Source organism: Typopeltis vanoorti, chromosome 2, assembly GCF_054136105.1.
Source record: "Typopeltis vanoorti isolate ZY-2024b chromosome 2, IOZ_Tvanoo_1.0, whole genome shotgun sequence".
NCBI lineage: Eukaryota > Metazoa > Arthropoda > Arachnida > Uropygi > Thelyphonidae > Typopeltis > Typopeltis vanoorti.
The window spans coordinates 99091247-99113083 of record NC_143550.1 but is presented as its reverse complement, the minus strand read 5'-3'; the positions used below and the strand labels follow the sequence as shown (position 1 = coordinate 99113083).

The following is a 21837-nucleotide window of genomic DNA, read 5'->3' as shown; positions in this document are numbered from 1 at the left end:
CTATTTAGATCCCCAACAAGGACCAACTTTTCCTTTTTCATTGTGTCAGTTGCTTTTTCTAAAGCCTCAAAAAATTCCTCCACTTCTACCTTAGTAGAAGTGGAGGATTTTTTAATTCCTCTTAATCTTTAAGAAGGAAAATAAATCCATCCTTGAAGGTCATATCTTTAACTCATATTTGTAACATTCTTTTCAAAGAAGAACTATATTTCCACCTAAGTCATAAAGATATGTTGTCCTTACAACAAATCATTTAAGCATTGTTCTTTAAAAAGATCATCATGTAATCTGAGCAAACTAATATGTTTTTTTTTATCTATTAGAAATTAGTTTCACTTTGAATAATGATGTTACAAATTACAATTGCAGGATTCAAATTTATGATGTTTACTTCTAATACTAGCAGAATTCTTATATAAAATTAACTAGATACATTTATTTTAACGAAAAGTTTAATAGTTTTTTTTTTTTTAAATTCGTGTTGGGTTTCCCCTGTTCCTCGACTGGCCCTTCGGACTTTTTGAGCTCTCCTAGTGAGAGATTAAATATCTATTTTATGACTGTATATTCGTGTGTGTGTGTTCACAGGCTGATTTGCCTGTTCTGAGGAATGAAAAACTCTCTACCTCTGTATGACTAACTCACGTTTAGTCCAAAGAGACCAGATAAAGGTTCTTCATGTCTTGGGTGGGAATTGAACCTGGGTCTTTCTGACCAAAGGACTTTGTCTATACCGACTCAGCTATGGAGGCTCAATTAATTAATCAATATAATTAATGGAATAGTATAATTACATTAACAGAAATAGAATCATTATAAGATCAAAAGAAATTAAAATTACTTTACACTGCATATGTCAGTGTAATGTGACAATATTTGAAGTTTGAAAAAAATGAGGAAACAAGGGTTCATCTTATATGCTGGATATAAAATCTGAATCTTTGAATTTGGTGATAGAAAACATCATCTAGTGATGGTACAGAGGATGAAATGTTGTGTAGTGAATGAGGATGAAAGCTCGTTCACAGATGAAGCACTCACAACCACCTCTGGAAATGCATTCCATCCAAGCAAAAAATCTAGTCCTAACACCCTTGTTAACCACATCATACACAATTTCCAGGGATGATGTTTTGTTCTCTTCCCAACCACACTGTACTGAAAAAAAGTCATCAGTGTCTGTCATATCGCCTCTCTTATGCCTATCAGCTAGTTTTTGTTGTCACTCATCTCTGAATCTCTTTCACCACTTTTTATCATCAAGTAATCCAGATGTAGCCTTATTAATGCCTTATAAAGTGTAACAATAACTTCCTTATCCCTGCTTGTCAGCTTGACAATAAATGGGTGTTGACCAGCATCTGCTCATGTTTATACAATTTTAAAGAAAATTGAGAAATGTTAGAGCCAGTTCGATCAGAACATTGTCCATAAAATACCTAATACCTACAGAAGAGACATAAGGGCAAAAGCAGAATGTCTATGAGAGAGTGAGAGAGATAGAGGGAAGTGGATCTATAAGATAGGCATCATCACTTTTAAATGGATTGCCCTTGCCATTCTTAGGGAGGTTTTAGGTATGCTAAAAGATGGGGCACTATTCCGAGGTCGAATGCATTTGGGATTTATACATTGTTGGCAGTTTATACAGGTGAGAAATAATATCTTGGACAGAAATGCTTATCAAGTTTTTTCTGATGCTGAAAAATCTGCAGCTGAGATGTGGTTATACCAGGAGAGGCAAGCTTGAGATGTAGGTCAACTCAAGAAGAGAATGATCCCACCATGAAGATTTGGATGTTATTGAGAGTTATGGGAAGTGAAGTGAGATCTTTCTTGTGAGAGATAAGACTTTGTTTTGATAGCATTGAAGTTCACTAGGCCATCCTTGTCTGAGAGGCATTGTGTATAGATATGATGAAGAGAAATGAAGGGTACCATCATCAGCACAACTATAGATCGAATGGGTATATGACAACTGGGTGAAAGCCAGGCGGACGACAGAAACTTACAAATAATGAATGTTTATTTTCTTGATCATCTAACTAGAGTAATTATTTGGACAATAGATCAAGTGTTAACTAATAAATATTTATTAAACGTACTAGTTTCACCAAACTTTAGTAGTTGGCATCTTCAGTGTACAAGCACTTTGGTTAAAAAACATTACACAAATATGAATAAGCCTATCCACGCGTATGAATAACTGTAAAATTATTGTTGGCAGTTTATACAGGTGAGAAATAATATCTTGGACAGAAATGCATATCAAGTTTTTTCTGATACTGAAAAATCTGCAGCTGAGATGTGGTTACATCTCAGTAGCAGATTTCCTTTAATTTCAGTTGCTGTTCCCCTTGCATAGAAGAAGACTACCACTTCCGAATGTTTAAAGAAGCAGGTACAGTTGCTTGCTCTGTTGATAACCTTAACAGGAACCAAGGTTTAATACTCCCAGATATATGGAAAACCCTAATTAGATCTCTTTACACACAGGAAATGAACTTCAATGCAACCTACAGAACGTACCTTAGCAACGACTAGTTAATCATGTACACGTGATACGTATATCACTCATGTTCAATGCTATTTCAGTTTGCAACTATAATCATGAGAATTTTACAGTTATTCATATTTGTGTAATGTTTTTTAACCTAAGTGCTGGTACCCTGAAGATGCCAACAGCTAAAGTTTGGTGAAACTAGTAGGTTTTATAAATATTTATTAGTTAACACTTGATCTATTGTCCAAATAATTACTCTAGAAACTCACAAACTTTTGCATGCTTAGCAGGCATACGATACGGCAGAGATTTTTTTTTTTTCTTTTGTAAAGATTTGTAAAATATATATAAATATGGTTAAGACTTATGAGGTATGAGTTATTTTCACATAATTGAAAAAATTAATAATAATAATCCAGACCTAACGACCTAATCGGACCTAAGCTTACCTGCATGAATTTGCCTCCAATATTCTAATTTTTAATAAATTAAAAAAATTTATTTTTTTAAAGAATTGATCATTCGAAAAACTTACTTTCAAAGAATTTGTTTTTGAAGAATTATATCATATATCAAAATTTGTAGGATCATTTAAGAAAGAAATGGTTAAAAAAAAGTGGTCCGAAAATGATTTGAAAATAAAAAGGTATAATTGCACAATATTAAAATTAAAAAAAAATACTGTTTTTTAATTCATTTATTAATATTATTTTGTAATTAACAAACATATTTACACATGTTACATATATACATTAAAACAAAAAAGTATATGAAATTCAAAACAAATTTATTAATTCATATTATAGTTATATGCAATATCACGAAAATATTCTATTATATTTTCCCTATCCTAATTTATAACTTTTTTTTCTTTAAAAATTCTTTGGTCAGCTTCATTGTAATGTCTACGTTTGTGCTGATGTTGAAAACCTGCTACTGCTCTTTCATAATCAACATAGTATGTTTTTTTTTTTTTTAATTTTTTGTAGTCCATTTATAAAAATCCATAAATTTGGATGACTTTTGCTGTTGCCAAAGCTCAATTGCAATTTTCAATGATAGGCTTTTGCAAAATTATTTGTCCTATCGCTTCCATTTATTTTTCTTTGGTAAACAGACCAAATGTTTGAGGGAAAAATTGGTGGAGAAAAATGGCTGTCCCCCAGTTCTATTATTCTTTAAACGACCTATGTATGTATTCATAAAACATTTTAAAGTTTGTTCAAATTCATTTGATAAATGATTCTCAAGTTCAGAAATAGCATAAATAATATCTTGTTCTGTAACGAACTCAAGTGAAGTGATCATTTTTGAATTTAAAGCGAATTGCTCATCAGATTGTATCTGGTTAAAAGTTTGCATGAAGCTAAATGCTTAAGAAGATTTTGTATGAGATTAAAAAAGCAACCATTTATGCAGAAATACTATACCTAAAGCTTGATGAATGGCAATTTTATAATCAACATTTATATTTTCAGGATCTAGTGATGGCCACATTTCATGTATCATGTAAAATAATTTTGTGTATGTTTCAAGAGTCTTATTAGATAGTAAACAATATAAAACAGGACCTCCATCCTTTCTAGCCAAAATAACAAAAATTTGACCAAAAAGAGGATGAGAAAGTAAAAATGTGCCATCAACAAATAAACATTCATGCTTTGGTTCCACATTGCATGACTTTCACGACCAAAAATTAATATTCTCATTATGCTTATAAAATAATTGAAGGAATTTACAATGTACACAGAATATAAATTAAATTAAACTTTAATCTATATTTCTAATATTTCAGCAACGTCAAGTTGCCATCTTCACAGGAACTTAAAATAAAGACACGTGCATGCAGGCACTACACACAATAAATGAGGACGAAGCAGGAAGCTATTGTTTCTCCTAAAAGTCTATGTAGGTATTCTTGGCTGTTGGGCTGAAGGTCTTCTGATGTAAGTCTCCCAAACTTGGGGCAGTCTCATGCAACAAAATTTGTTGTGGTGTGGACTGTTTCTTAGGGCTGAGGCTGATTCCATAAATAGCCTTTCAAATTTGAATTTACTATGGTGTATTACCGTGGCTTTCTTCCACCGTATTCTGTGGTGTGTATCCAGAGCATGGTCTGCAAGACCAGAGTGGCTGTACTGGTGAAACCGGATGTAGTCCTTGTGTTCTGAAATTCTGATATTCGCTGTCATGCCTATTTGGCCAAAGTAGGACAGCTTACAGCTGCAAGGGACTTGGTAAGCACCAGGTAGTTCTAGGGCAAATGGTTGGTCTTTAGTGGAGCGGATAAGGGATGCCAATTTTCTATATGGTCTGTAACACAAGGTCAAGTCATGTTTTCTTAACATTTTGGTAATTTTTTCTGAGATGCCTCGGATGTAGGGAATAGTAATGGATTTAGAGTAATCCTTGTTGTGAGGCGGGGAGGAAGTACTGGTTTCGATATTTTTTGGATTTTTTTTTGGGGGGGGGGGTAGCCATTGGCTGAGAAAGTGTCGAGGATGTGGTTTAGTTCTATGGTCAGGGCATTGTCATTTGAACAGATAAGTTTAGCCCTGTTGTGTAGTGTCTTAATAACTCCATATTGTTGTTGGGGGTGGGGGGGATTGTTAGTGCATGTATCTGCCAATATAGGTGGGTTTTCTATAAACTGAGAAAACCAAGGTTCCATCAGGCTGGCGGTTGACTAGTTTGTCTAAGAAAGGGAGGCTGTTGTTTTTCTCTTTTTTCCAGGGTGAACTTGATTCTGAGGTGTTGGTTGTTTGTTAGGGAGGAGAGGAGTGTATCCGGGCCATGTGCCCAAATAGCGAACACATCATCAACGTAGTGAAGCGATGTGGTTGGTTTTTGTGGGGCAGAGTTTAAGGCTTTCTCTTCAAAAGTCTCCATAAAATAGTTGGCCAAGGTTGGGGAGAGTGGTGAACCCATGGCTGTCCCCCTCTATATTTGTTTGTAGAATTTTCCTTGCCAAATGAAATAACCCGAGTTCATTGTGAACTGAAATAGGGCTGAGATATCGGATTAGCTTGGATTAGCTCTAAGGTTTCTTTGAGTGGGACATTTGTGAATAAGGAGGAGATGTCAAAACTGACAAATATGTCAGTATGTTGAAGTGTAAGGTTTTCTATGCTGGCTTTGAAGTGGGCTGAGTTTTTTTTTTATGTGTGATGGTGTGTTGCCAGTATAGTGTGTGAGCGTTTTGGCTAAATGGTTGGCTAATTTATATGTGGGGGAATCAGTGCCATCCACTATGGGACGTAATGGCACATTTTGTTTATGTATTTTTGGGAGTCCATATATATATGGGGGAGGGGGGGGGTATGCAGTCAAACGGTTTTAATTTGTTAGTGACTTCTACAGGCCAAGAAGTGACCTTCTTAAGGAGCCTGTAGAGTTTTATAATTTGTGAGTTGGTGGGATTGTACTCAATAGGGAGGTAAGTAGCCCGATCTAATAGTAGAGCATTAAGCTTACCTGTGTAATCCTTTTGGTTAAGTACTACTGCGGCATTTCCTTTGTCTGCTTTGGTGATTACTATTTCTTTGTATTTTCTTCAATTCTTGCAGAGATTTATATTCCTTATTGGATATGTTGGTTTTTGGTGGTCTTGCTTTGGTGAGAACACAAGCTACATCCAGTCTAATCATTAGCGATATGGTTTGGAAGATGGCAGATCCTGCGTTCAATTTGGATCATTATATCCTCAGCCGGTAATTTTCTGGGAGCAATGGCGAAGTTGTGGCCATGTGAGAGAGCGTCGAGTGCTTCAGGCTTCAAATTAACTGAAGAAAGGTTGACTACAGTGTTGGTAGGAAGTTTTGGTTCAGAGGTAAAGTTCTTTTTTAATTTCTCAAATTTCTTGATATGTCGACCTTGTACTTGTTTAAATTCTTTATCTGCAGCAGTGCACGAGATGTTGTATAAAATTGACCAAAGCTTGTGGTTTAACATGCTGGAAAGCTCTTTTTCAAGTGCCCGAATAGCTAAATGTTTCTTCAGCTAGGAGAAAAACAGGTGGCGGCAATTTGTTCTCATAGCAAAGCTTGGCTGGCGCAGTTATAAATTTGGTGAGCCTTTTGAGAAAAGAAACGGTGCTTGAATTTAACACAATTTGGAATAACCTGATTATCCCGGCAGCATTTTAAGAAGGTCAGACGGTTCAGTTGTCTTGATAGCTTCAGCTTCATTTTACCATAATGGCAGGCCTTGCATGCAATGGAATCTCCGTGGATGATAGTAATTCTTGTAGAAAGGCTTAGACATTGGTTAAACATGCTTATTAAATAATTTTAGGAATTTACAACATACACAGGATATAAATTAAATTAAACTTTAATCTATATTTCCAATATTTCGGCAATGTCATGTTGCCATCTTCACAGGAACTTAAAATAAAGACACGTGCATGCAGGCACTACACACACAATGAGGATGAAGCAGGAAGCTATTGTTTCTCCTAAAAGTCCTGATGGTGCTTGTTCTTGACTGTTGGGCTGAAGGTCTTCTAATGTAAGTCTCCCAAATTTGGGGCAGTGTCATGCAACCAAATTTGTTGAGGTTTGGACTGTTTCTTAGGGCTGAGGCTGAGTCCTGTCCTCATTTACTGTGTGTAGTGCCTGCGTGCATGTGTCTTTATTTTAAGTTCCTGTGAAGATGGCAATGTGATGTTGCCGAAATATTGGAAATATAGATTAAAGTTTAATTTAATTTATATCCTGTGTACGTTGTAAATTCCTTAAATTATTTAATAAGCATGTTTAACCAACGTCCAAGTCTTTTTTGAGAATCTCATTATGATATAAATGAAAATATTTATTAATTAGCTGACTCATTCTTTGCATTGGAAATTTCAATATATTATTATTATTATTACAGTCAGCTCCAAGGAGTCCTTAGACTCATCGAGGGAGGCCCAACATCATGTCAAGAACAACTATTCAACATTCACACAGTATCTATCATACTTCACCTTGAACTCATTTACAGTCATGGCACCCACAACAGACTCTGGCAGCTTATTCCACTCATTTATCACTCTCCAAGTAAAAAACCTAGCTCTAACACCCTTGCTAACCACACTCTTACCAAGCTTCCATGGATGGTCCCTAGTCCTCCCACTATCAGTCCAATTCTCAAAAATATCTTCTGAATTAATCTTATAGAAACCCTTCAGTAATTTGAATGTCTCAATCATATCACCACTTTTCTGCCTATCAACCAATTTCTGCAGCCCACAAATCTTCAACCTGTTCTCGTAAAGTTCATTCCATAGTCCTGCTATTATCTTGGTCACTCGTCTCTGGATCCTCTCCACCTCCTCCCCATCGAGAAGAAACCCTGGCGCCTATATCTGGGCACAGATAGTCTAGATGGGGTCTTATCAAGGCTCGATACAGAGGAACAATAACCTGTTTGTCTCTGCTTGTTAAAGTATTTTTCAGCAACCAAGTGATTTGATGAGTTGATTTTGCCACGTGTCCCCTAAACTTCAACTCCATATCCACCAACACTCCCAAATCCCTGGCCTCGTCAATCTCCTGGAGTACAGGTCCACCGATGTGATATACTGCTACTAATCTTTTCACCCCAAAATGCAAAACCTTACATTTTTCTACATTAAATTGACATCCATTCTCCTTAGCCCAGTCCTCCAAACTATCCAAATCATCCTGCAAAATTTTGACATCCTGAGCATTCACTATTGCTGTACCTAACTTTGCATCATCCGCAAACAGATGCACAGTTCCTCTCAGATCCTTTCCTATATCGTTAATGAACAAATTAAACAGTAGTGGTCCAAGAACAGAACCCTGTGGCACATCGCTAGTCACAGGCCGTCTTTTGGACTCTACTCCTGAATAAACAACTCTCTCTGATATCTCTCCATCAACCACCCTCCTATCCATCTCACCAACCCTATATCCATTCTCATATGCTGCAGTTTACTGATTAGAATTCCATGTGGTATCCTATCAAAGGCTTTAGCAAGGTCCAGTAGAATCACTGTAAACCCGTTACCCTTATCCAGTTCAGCTGTCACTGTGTTATAGAACGTGAGCAAGTTACTGAGGCATGATCCACCCTTCACAAAACCATGCTGTCCCCCATACAGTATCCCATTTTCATCTATCCAATCTTTTATTTTCCTCTTAACTATTTTTCTCCAAGACCTTGACAACAATTCTTGATATGCTGATCAGCCGGTAATTTTCAACAGCAGTCTTGGAACCTCCTTTATGCAGTGGAACTATTTTCTCCTCTTTCCACCCCCTTGGGACTAACCTAGACCCGAGACACAAATTAAACAAAATGGTTAAAGGCACTGACAATTCTTTAGCTGCTTCTCGTACGACACGAGCTGGTATACCATCCAATCCTGCAGATGAATTGACATTGAGGTTTTGTAATAGACTATTCACCTCCACTTCATTCGCCACAATTCCCGTAAACCAACGTAAAAGTTGTTGGTTCTTCCATTTCTGCAATGTCACCACCTGGATGATATACTCTTGCAAAGTGCTCACTCAGTAATTCCACTATATCAACTGATTCGGTTACCTCCTTACCATCGGCATTCTTTAAAATCAATCTGCCATATACATTTGTTCTTTTACTTGCAACATATCGAAAAAACTTTTGGGATTCTCGTTAGCCTTCATGACTAATGTTCTTTCATAATCTGCTTTTGCTTTTCTTACCACACTTGTTACCCTTCTGGCCTGGGCTTTATGCCATTCATGTGCCTGCAGGTCACCTTTCTCCTTAAATTCTCTCCACAGTTGTTTCTTTTTTTTCCAGCTCAAGCTTAATGGTGTTATTCATCCATTTAATCCCTAATTTATTTATTATTCGGACTCTAGGTATACAGTCAGCCATTGCCTCCTGCAAACACTTCTTAACCGCCTCCCATGCACTATCAACATCCAGCCCTTGCAGTTTTACATGCCATGGCACTGAACCATCAAACTCCTAAGCTTGTCATACTTACCAGCCTGATAATTCCACATGTACCCTGTCTTAATTGTAAATTCCACACCTTTAGCCTCCTCCCAAGTTAAGACCCTATGATCACTCTCACCAATTGGTGGCAATGTGGTCATATTCGTTACAGCCAAATCCTCAGATGCAATTAGTAGGTCAAGCACTCTCTAACCCCTAGTATTTTCCATTACATGCTGTCGCAGATAGTTATCCCTTAATAACTGCATATAATCCAATTCCTTCCTCCCATGTGTCCTCTCCTCCCTCCAATCAATGCTACCATAGCTGAAATCTCCCATAATAATTACCCTCCTTCCACTCATTGCTTCTATTTGCTTATGCATACTATCTCCACCATCTTTTCCATCACCTGGTCTATAGCAACACCCAATTGTATATTTTGTTCTGCTAGCCTTAATCTCACACCAAATGGCCTCAAATGTGCTCTTTTCTCTATCCTGCAATTCAACTTCTATTCTCCTTGGCTGCAGCTCATCAGCTATCATCTTAATTATAAGTGTGATTTTTCAAATTTTATGTTTATACCATTCTTTTAACTCATTTCTAAAAAAAAATATTATTTAAATTTACCGGATATTAGATCAATAGAATAGCATTGCATATTTGATCTATTATTTTGTCGCCCAATTGGCCATCACCCAGTTGACCATGTCCCAATAGAATGTCATTAAGAGGTCATTTTAAAACATGAATGCTAAGCAAATACTTCTGCATTTGGTGGGAAAATCTGAGGATATGATGCTATCAGTCATGAAACATAGTGAATGGCCAAAAAAGAAGCTCAAAAAGAAGTTGCAAAAAAAGTAGAAGACAGACCATAAGATTGTATTTTACTGAACGTTCCCAGACCTACCAATCAATTACTCCAGGAAACAAGTGCAATTAGAACAAGAACATCAGACTGGACTCCAAACTTTTCTGTAGCTTAAGTCCCAAAGTGAGTGGCGATGACTTAATTGGTGGTGTGGTGAAATCACCAATGAAGAGAAGCTTGTTTGTTGGGCATTTGTGCTGCAATATGAAAGTCAGGACCACAAGTTTTGAAGATCATTGTGTCTATACTGGAGATAGAAAATTAATATATTTGAATGGATGAGGAAGTTTTTGAGTAACAGATTAAAAAGAAGGTATTCACTTTAGTTTAAAAAAAAAAAAAACTTTTGATGGCTAAATTAACAACACAACAGATTAAAAAAAAAAAAACAATATTTTAATTCTCCTACATTTTCAAGTAGAAGGATAACAAAGATAAATAAATTAAATTGAATAATAACATGGTTTTTAATATGATTTAAATAGAGTATGACACTCTTGGCCATATTCAGAGGGATATAGTCAAAATATTTAAATACTTGCATGAAATTCTTTGTTCTTTTTCAGTCTGTTTACCTTTATTAACAAGAAAATGCAGCCATCAGTTACTGATATTTTCGAAGCTGCTTGTGGATAATTTAGATTTTAAAATGACTGTATCTGTGATACCCTGGGAAAGTAGAATGATAGGTAATCCATTCCATACCCATCATGCCTTGATCTGTTTTATAGATAATGAAAAGAAGGAGAAAAAGAAAGTAGATTTGATAAACAAAAACTTTCAACAGAATGTTATTTTTAGGAAAATATTTCACTTGTATTCAGAGTTCAGTGTGGTATGTTAAAAATGTTAAAAAATATAAGTTTGTGCATCAGATTGTTTTTTGTGCGATTTTGTTTTGAAGAAATAATCATAAGTTATTTATACTTTTTATATATCACATATCTTTTATATATATATATATATAATATTCATCCAAGCTTGATTTGCTTCCTCAGCCTTAAATACCTTCTGGATATGAATGCTGTGCCATACAAAGCAGGTTTTGCAGTTGCCCAATTTTTAATCCATTTAACTTGAATGCTTCTTAGATGATTTTTCAATATTTCTGAAGCACCTATTATTATGGGAACAACTTTTGTTTTCTTTTGCCAAATTCATTCAACTTTGACTTGCAACTCACAACATTTTGTAATTTTTTCAGTTTCTTTTTCATCAATTTGGCTATCTCCTGGTACTGATATTTCTATAAACTGAACACCCTTGTTTTCATTTTTTTCAACCACTGTTAAATCGGGTGTATTACATTTCAAGCTTTTGTCAGTCTGGATTTTGAAATCCAGAGTATTTTAGCTTTTTCATTCTCAATCACGTTTTGGTCAACTTTATACTTCCAATAGTCTTTAGGTACTTTAAGCCCACATTTTTACATAAATGCCAGTGAATTATCTTAGCTACATTATTGTGCCTTTTACGATACTCACTTTTGTGTGATTTTGCTACACCCACTTATAATGTGGTCTACCATTTCTTCCTTCTCTTTGCACAATCTGCATTTACTGTCTTCTTGAATTTTTTGCCTTCATAATGTTGGTTTTTATGGCCTGTTCTTGTGCTGCAAAAATTACCGACTTTGTTTCTTTCTTTAGTCCTCCATTTCTCAACCATTGCCAGGTCAAGTTGCTGTCAGCGCTGTCCTCTATGCTGTGAAGGTATTTTCCATGCAATGTCTTATTTTTCCATCTTTCAGGTCTCACTTTTACTTGGTTGGTTTTGTATTCCAATTTTGTCTCCATGGGTTTAAATAAACCTTTTTTCCTTACCTCAATTAGAAATTTTTCCATTGTTTGCTGCAGATAATCATTTAAATTTCGTTTTTCTTCTTCAATAACTTACTTCACTTGTAATAATCCTCTACCTTCTTTTTTGCGTGATAGATATAGCCTATCATCGTCACTGCGAGGATTGAGGTCATGGTGCATTGTAATTAATTTTCGAGTTTTTCGGTCTAAATCTTCTGTCTCTAGCTGGGTCCATTCAACAATGCCTGCTGAATATCTCAGAACAGGTATGGCCCAGATATTAATTTCTTTTATCAAATTTGCAGCATTAAGCATTGACTTACGGAGTTTTCTTAATCGTCTTATGTATTCTGCTCTAGTTCTTTCTTTGATCTTATTGTGCAGAATTTGTGATGCTTCTAAAATTTCCAAATATTTGTAGTTATCTTTGAATTTTATTGCCTTGATTTTTTTGCCATTGAGCAGCTCGATTTCATTCGGATCTTCAAACTTTCCTCTTGTTATTCCAGCAATTGTGCATTTGTCTAAACCAAAATCCGCTGATATATCTTGACTGAATATATGCATATTATTAAACAATGATCCAAGTTCATTCTCTGATTTTGCATACAGCTTCAGATCATCCATGTATAAAAGGTGAGATATCTTTTGAATTTTTTTTGCACAGTTTGATAACCATGAGCAGTTTTATTTAAAATTCTAGTTAAGGGAATCATTGACAAGATAAACAATAAAGGGGATAATGAGTTTCCTTGAAAGATATCCCTTTTTATGTTTACCTCCCCAATTTCTTCTCTATTCAGAACCAACGTTGTTTTCCAATTTTTCATGCTGGGTTGCAAAAATTGTTGTACATTTTCGGTAATACCGAATAGTTCTGTGCATTTTAAAATCCAACTATGAGGCACTGAATCAAACACTTTTTTATAATCTGTCCAAGCCATATGAAGGCTGATTCTTCTATGTTTGCAATTTTTCAGAATCATTTTGTCAATCAGCAATTGGTCTTTTGTGCCTCTTGAATTTTTGCTGCTACTTTTTTTGTTCAATTTAAAAAAGAGAATTTGCTTTAAAATTGCTGCATATTTTGTTAGCTAGTATGCCTATGAGTAGCTTAAAAGTTGTTGGAAGACAGGTTATTGTCGGAAGTTTTCTGGCTTTGGACCTTTTTTTTAACCTTATATATATAATTTGTGTATGCGTGTGTGTATATATATATATATATATATATATATATATATATATATATATATATATATATATATATATATATATATATATATGTATGTATATATGTTGTTATTCTTTCAGAGTTAAACATTAAGTCTATGATCACTTTTAATCGAGGTGCTACATGGCAACAGTTAAGTAAACCAGAAGGAATAAACTGCTCAAACAATTTCGAGGTAAGATCGCTACTTAATTCAGTTAGAAAACATGCTACTTACACATCCAGTCTTTATATGTACTAAATTATATCATATGTGATGCACATGTTATGCAATTGGTTTATGTACAGTTGAAATAACTGGGATTTATTGTCATATGAACCTGTCCTAATTTTCTGATGTTGCAATGTCCTACTTTATACATAGTACATTTGTTGTAAGGTTGGGAGATGATGTATAAATAATGTGATTTAAGGACTGGAGAGTTTTTGTTCTTTTTTCAAGAATTTGGTAAGACTTTGTATTACATTCATTTTGTTTGAAGGTTCTTAAGTGGATCTTTTGTTCAGGGTTTTGATATGAATTGGCATGTGGATATTTGCAAGTAGGCATGAATTTGTGGATTTGCTTTTGTTTTTTTTATTTACAAGTGACTGTTGTGCTGTGAATATTGATTGTTGATCTTGTGTGTGTGTGTGTGTGTGTGTGTGTATGTGTGTATACCGTATATATCGGCGTAGGACCACTGGCATGTAAGACAAGGTCTAAATTTTAGGCTGTTTTTAGGTTTTAAGCTTATGAGTAGCTTAAAAGCTTATGTCGGTTGTATAAGATGACCCCTCCCCCAATTTCTTCTTTCTTGTATTAATGCAACGTTAGGTATTGTTGTTATATCCATTATTTTTATATCTATGCATGTCCATTATTTTTTTGCATTGCATAGATTTAGTATTTACGCAAATTACCCTAATTAAAAGTGATTAGCCCTAATTTTAATTAATTATTAATTTTGCATTTTTTTTTTATTTTAGGATTATTAAAATTTTATCATTTAAAATCATGGAACCAGCAACAAAATGAAGAAAGTATGAAGCTCGATTTAAAATAAGGGTAATTAAAATGGCAAAGCAAACTAATAACTGTGCTTCTGCAAGAAAGTTTGACATAACTGAGAAGATGGTAAGAGAATAGAGGAAGATAGAAGATATTTTTTAAAAATTGCCAAAGAAAAAATGTGCGATGAGAATGGGGATCACCCGATGGCCAAAATTGGAAAATCATGTTGCAGAATGGGTATTCAAACAAAGGCAGAATGGTTATCTTGTTACAAGAAATATGATTAGAGCATATGCACTAAAATGGTCAAGATTGAATCTGGATGAAAGTATAGAATTTCAAGCTACTTCAGGATGGTTTAATCGTTTTATGAACAGACAAAATATGACAAAAAACGAAAATTGCTCAAAAACTACCAGCAGATCTTGACCACAAACTTACCAGTTTCCATTAATTTATTATTTAGTTGAGACAAGAACATAAATTCTATTGTCAAATATTGGAAATATTGATGAAATTCCTATGAGCTTTGATATGATAAGCAATAAAACAGTGGAGTCTAAAGGTAGTAAGAGTGTGCTAGTTTGAAGTACAGGTCATGAAAAAACAAGGTTTACAGTTGTGTTATCATGTTTGGCTGATGGAACCAAGTTAAAACCAATGATCATCTTCAAACATAAAACTAAACCTAATATAAAATTTCCTTCAGGTGTTTTTGTACATTTTCACGAAAAAGGATGGATGGACAAAAATGGTGTGAAATTATGGATAAATAATGTGTGGAACATGCGACCAGGTGGTATAATGAAGAAACGCAGTTTATTAGTATGGGATATGTTTCGTAGTCATTTAACTGAGAATACTAAAAGTCTTCTAGAAAAAAATAACACAAAAATTGCTGTTATACCAGGTGGTTTAACTTCTATATTGCAACCACTAGACGTCTGTTTGAACAAATCATTTAAAGATCACGTGCGAAAATAGTGGAATAATTGGATGTTGACTGGTGAAAAATCATTTACAAACGGTGGATCTATGCGCGCTGCATCACTTAATATGTTGTGCAATTTTGTGATCAAAGCATGGAATAAAGTAAAAGTAGAGACTGTAATAAAATCATTAGATTTTATTACAGTATGTTGCTGTACCCTCCATTAGATTTGAGATACTAAACAGTGTGGTATGTCTAATCTAATGGATGGTACGAAAGATGATATGTTGTGGAACACTGATGATGATGAAAATGAAATCAATTCACTGGATTCGAACTAGGATCCATATGACGATCATTTAAACAATGAATCGAAAACAACTATTTTCAGCAGATGAGGAAGAAAATTAACATGAAAATTGAGGTTAATAATTATTATTTGTTTTTTAAGACTTCATCTATTGTAATATTTTAAATAAATTTATCTAACAAAAAATTAATTGGATTTGTTTATAACACTGCCTATTTTCTTTTATAATGATGTATTGTAACTACCTAAATGTTCATAGAATGGGGGATGGTAAATCCCTTTATGTTTTATATTTAGGTACTAATTTAATAAGCCGAAAGGCTTATTAAATTAGTACCTAAATGTTCACATCTGAGAAATTAAGCTTCCCTTTTTATACTTGCCGTATAAGATGACTCATGATTTCAAGGGGTTTTGAGTCGTCTTATAACAGGGACATATATGGTATATATATATATATATATATATATATATATATTTTTTTTTTTTTTTTTTTCTGTCTCTCTCTCTCTCTCTCTCTTTCCTGCTGACCTTTGGAATCACCAGAGGAAAAAATGGCTCTTCATTATATTATATTACTACTCACACGTATTACTAAAATCCTCTAGATTACAGATAGATGTTGAAAGTTTTTCCACTTGGTTATTCTATAAAATAAAGATGCCAAGAAAATATATTTACACTTATTGAAATATTGAAACTGTATTTAATGCAAAAAAATAAAATAAAATAAATAAATAACAAAAATTATCTTATTTCTTTGTATGATGTGCCAAAAAGACAACATCCAAATTAACCAATTTAGATATTGTAGTCATTATTTACAAATATCCCAATTAAAGTATCTGTCCATATCCTTGAAGATCTTTTCCTCCTGACAAAACTGATATTTTCTAAAACTGTCTTCAGTTATCTTTCTTTACTTGGGAAATAAAGTTTTATTTCCAGAAATGTGATTTAGCAACAGGCTTCCCACTACTGTCTGTAAAAGATTTGAAGATGTTCTTTGCAGTGGTTTGTTGGTTTCTTTAACAATTATCACTTAAAATTAACATTGTAAGCTGTTTTAATGGGGGGGGGGGAGGAACAGAAGGCAGAGGAATCTGTTTATTTAGAAGTCTAAACAGGGAGCCTACCCATGTAGGAAGATACCTTCATCAGCATTTTTCATCACCCTCAACAAAAGGTAGGAATAATCACAACTTTAAAGAACTATGCTGTACAATTAAAGATGATGAAACAAAAAACAAAACAAATTTCATTTTCTGTTCCATAAATTTCTTCAATACTTTACACCAGTATGGTGTAAATGATGCATTATATCAAGCAGTACATAGTCTGTATTTGAGTTGTAAGTCAGCGATTAGAATTGAAGGAGGTACAGAAGATGGTTTGATGTTAAAAAAATCAAGTGGGAGACAAGGATGCACATTTCATCATCTGTTGCTGGCCTGGTTGGCCGAGTGGTTACCATCTATTCCACCATCTGATAATTTCACCATACCAGAACTTTATGATCGCAAGTGCTTCTCTGTTGAGCAGATGAATCGCCTGATCTACATTCTTACTCCAGAGACAACTCTAAAAAATGGTTCCATTCGATGAGAATCCACTTGTCAAAAAAAATTATGGCAAATATATGGCGTGAAGATAAATCACCAGACACCCCACAGAAAGAATGGATACTTGGGTATCCACTGAAAGTAAATTGAACTTGCCAACTGACCCTGACAAATCAGATGTATTGAATATTTTACCAGAGGAAGAGATGGACACTGGCCATCTATACTTCCCAAAAATGATTGATAAATATAAACCTGACAAAGATAAGCTGTCAAACCTCCTGAAAACCAGACAAGTCTTTATAAAGCCAAAGCAATAGAAAAATTTTTACAATGGAACTGTCATAGGTTTTGCCAGAATATTGATAATATTAAGGTTTTTTTGCAGAAACACAAACCTTTCTGTTTCTGTCTACAGGAAACATACTTAAGACCCAATGAGGACCCTATCTTAAGCAATTTCACTGTTGTATGCAAGGACAGAACAAGGAGGTGGTCCTGCTCATGGAGGAATAGTTATCCTAGTGGGCAGTCATACTCTTTTCTATCACATCCATCTTAATACTGCTCTGAAAGCAGTAGCAATTTGCCTGTCTGTGGGATTTCTTATTACAGTATGCTTGCTTTATTTACCACCAAGTGCTGAGTCAAATGAAATCAATCTTACAACTGCCTGAACCCATTCTTCTGATGGCTGACTTTAATGGTCACAATACTCAATGAGGTAGTGCCATCACAAATAGATGATGTTGAATAATTGAAAGAATACTTGACAATAATGACTTCTCCCTTTTGCATAATAAACTAAATACTTTCTTCCATATGCCTATCCACTCATATTCTGCAATTGATCTTACAATCTGCTCCCCCTTCTGTTCTTCAATTTCTCATGTGGGACGTTAAAGAGAAAATATATGGAAGCAATCACCTTCCTGTTCTTTGCATAATGTCTTCAAAGGATCCATACTCCCCCTGCATGAATGCCCATACGAAAATGGGTCAGGCTTACTGGAACACTTTTTCCCATCTTTCGAAATTTAATGCTGATACTCTCAGTCAAAACACCAATCAATGAAGCAGTCAAGTATGTAACAGACTGTTACAACAAGTATGTTGCTGCATCATCCAGGCAGCAACAGCCTCCATTCCAAGAACATCATCTCAATTTCTGCTTTATCCAAAGCCTTGGTGGAACCCAGAATGCCAGACAGCTAAAAAAAGATCAAAACAGAGCTTGGGGTATGTTTCATGGATACCCCACCATATTGAACGTAATAGCTTTTAAGCATGCTTGGACCAAAGCATGTTATGTGAAACAGCAGAGTCAAAAATTATCTTGGATCCAATTTAAATCAAATGACTACTGCAAAAATTGTATGGGATAAAATCCAAAAATGAAAGGTAGATATAGAACACCCGTTTTGTTTACTTTAGACCGTAATGGAAGTGTTAATGCTGATCCCAAAGCAAAAAGTGTCTACTTTTTGGAGAAAATTTTGCCAGAATCTCAACAACAGCTTCGTATTCCCCTGAATTTTTAATACTGAAAGAGCAGTAAGAGAAACAAAGGCCAAATTTGAGCCATATGGTATGGCCTTATTGTATGGTTTGTCAAGAGCTAAAAAAGAGCTTTTTTACTTTCTCACCCTAGTGCAGTAGGGCCTGATGACATCCATTATGAAGTGATAAAACATCTACCATAATTTCTGTTGATCTCCTCTTAATATACAATAGAATTCTTGCAGAGGAAGAGTTTCCAGATTCTTGGCATAAGTCAGTTGTCATTACTATCTCAGAACTAACAAAGGATCCAACACAAGCTAATAATTATTGACCTATTGCTCTGATCAGCTGTCTTTGTAAGATATTAGAGGAAATGGTTAATGCCAGACTTCTGGTATTTAGAAAGCAATGATCTTCTCTCCAAAACACAATGAGGCTTATGTAGAAATTGAAAGTTTATTTTTCACTTGGTTAGACTATAATAAATTTAGTTTTAATCACCTTTATCCAAGTGTAAGCAAACAAAGTTTGCACCTGAAAATATCTTTAGGACTGAGGTAAGGTTGTGCAACACCAGGCAACTCTGGGCAAAGTGGACCAAGCTCTTATCATTCTTTGTCTCAGTATCTCCCATAATGCAAAGCACATCTCCTTGCGGACATGTATACTGCTATGCATTAAGGGAAGGGCCACTACCTAGACTGGTTTCAACCTTTATCAAGGTCTTGTCAGTGGGAGGCAGAACCAAACGTGGAGCTGTTTGCTTACACTTGGATAAAGGATTAAACTAAATTTCTTATGTAGAAATCATTCAACTTTAGACCATTTGGTTCATTTAGAAACTTCTATAAGAGATACATTTTAACACAAGAACAAGTGCCAATTTTGCTAAAAGCTATCAACCTGGTAATACTACTTCTACATTTTAGTAAGAAACTCAGGTGTATGAGGAGGAGTACTAGAGAGCTGTTGCATAAACTGAATATGAATCTCGCAGTAGAGAATGATGGGATATCAGCATGAATGCTAAAAGAGTGTTCGACTGAAGTAGCTATTCCTTTGACTTGGCTGTATAATTTGATTCTCAGTACAAGGCAAGGAAGACTCCACAGGAGTGGATAGAATGTATGATAATCCCATTGCATAACGGTTGTGCAAAGGCTGATGTGTATAACTACAGACTCAGTCAGTATCTCTGGAGTAGTAATGAAGATTTTGGAAAGAGAAAAGAGATTGCATACAGAAATGGGTTGATAGAGAATCTATATTTTGCAGTGATAAACAGCACATGTTTACTAAGAGGAGGTCATGATACTAAGAGGATATCAAAAAAAGTTTATGAGGGATGTGAATCTCCAAGATATAAGGGGACCAGTGGTGTACACCAGGGATCAGGTGTACATTGTTATTCAAAGCCTTTACATTAAGAGGATTTAATAGGAGACATACAGCTGTTTGCTGATGTTACAAAAATAGGCAAGGTAATTAGGAATACAACTGCCATATAGACTTGTAGAACGATTTGTATAAGCTGGAATTACGGGCATGTGATAATAGCTGTCACTTCAATGTTAGTATATGCAAAGTTATGCCCTTTGGTTTAATGAGATATCTAATAGCATGTTATATTGGTGGTGGGATTATGCTGGAAGAAACCGATCAGGCTAGGGATTTGAGTTTTGGTAGATGGGAAGTTGAATTTCAGTGACCATTTAATAAAGATTTTGAATACAACTTAGAGGATAATTAAAATACAAAAATGAACATTGACACATGTAAGACTAAGGAAGTCATTTTGCATCTTTATAGAAGCTTTAATACGACCTCAAGTAGATTATTGTGTGTGCAGATACAGTGAAAAGGGCACAAAGAAGAGTGTTAAAGATGAACATTGGGACTGTGGAATGAGATTATGAGGAGACATTGAGAATGTGCACTGCAGATACTAGCAAACAGGAGAAAGAGGGATGATATTATAGAAACTTACAAACTTCTGAAAGGGTTATACAGGATACAAGTAAATGGAATTTTTCGTTTTATGAAGAGTGGGGAGAGGACAAGAGGGCATCCATGGAAGATGAGAATTAATGCAGTCAAGTGAGAGTTCGATTATGCGTGACTGAAATGGCATGCCTGTTGCAAATGTAGATAGTGTGAATGAATTCAAAAGAAGTTATGATGTAGTGTAAGTGATATGTATCCTCTCTTGATGAGTACCTAACTCTTTGGAGGGGTCTTGTCATGATAATAAAGTAATAGCAGTAATATAAAATAGAGTATAAATAATGTATCATTTAAGAAAAGAACTGAGAATTGGAAAGAGAATACTGTTGTGGCTCTAACAGTATACTCAGAATTGTCCTGTGAAATATGACAGGCCATAGTTGTATGTTATCTTTCTTTCTTTCTTTTTAACTTTACTGAAAGTTGGCTCATATAATTATAGATATATGAAAAATTTATAATTACCTTTGGAATCTAGCAATAAAATATTAAATAATGTGATATATACTTTAGTTTTAAGTAAAAATAGGTATTCATAATCTGATATTGTTTTTAACTAGGATTGCCATTTGCATATAGCTTATCAGTATAGTAAACGAAAAAAATTACCAGTTCCTCAAGGCCCACTAAGTGTAGAAGCAGCTGTTGGGATTATTTTGGTGCATGGTAATTACTGTTACTTCCTTTTTCTCAAGTTTGTTAAGTTTAAACTAAGATTTAGCACAGAAAATAACTATGTGCTGAGGTCATTGTATTATTAATTAATATTTATAAAAAGAATTATTTAGAAAGTATTATTTATACTTAATGAAATTATATGTATTCTTGTTTTCATCCACTAGTCTAGAATAAACGTGTTTGCATATCAGGTATCTTTATGACTAAGCTACTTGTAATATAGAGAACTGTTCATACAGCATTAAATTGTTTTTTTTTTTGTATATCATAATGCAAAATGACCTCAAGGGCTTACTTTAGTGAGTACAGGAGTGGTGAACCTGAGGTACCTGATGATGGACCATGCCTCACTTCACATAATATACATCTGTTATATTATCTGTAGACTGATCCCTACCCTTCTTTCTTGCTTTTATTGTTACTCCCCCCCCACAAATGCTATTAGAGCATTCGATGGCTAGAGGTGAACCCTTCCATCTTAATTTGCTCCTCTCGTGCAGTGG

General features: G+C 34.7%; 1 protein-coding gene across 2 annotated transcripts in view; it reads left to right on the top strand.

The window, feature by feature from the left end:
- LOC150109287 (sortilin-like) overlaps positions 1-21837 on the top strand; it is a 508125-nt gene that overhangs the window by 255391 nt on the left and 230897 nt on the right. For both annotated transcript variants that reach the window (XR_016549652.1, XM_090406996.1), the window contains exons 14-15: positions 13433-13527; positions 21217-21322. Coding sequence is in view for 1 of the 2 variants with exons in the window: in XM_090406996.1 (XP_090263122.1) it covers positions 13433-13527; positions 21217-21322 (201 nt within the window). In the remaining variant the exon portion in view is untranslated. The remainder of the gene's footprint in view (positions 1-13432; positions 13528-21216; positions 21323-21837) is intronic.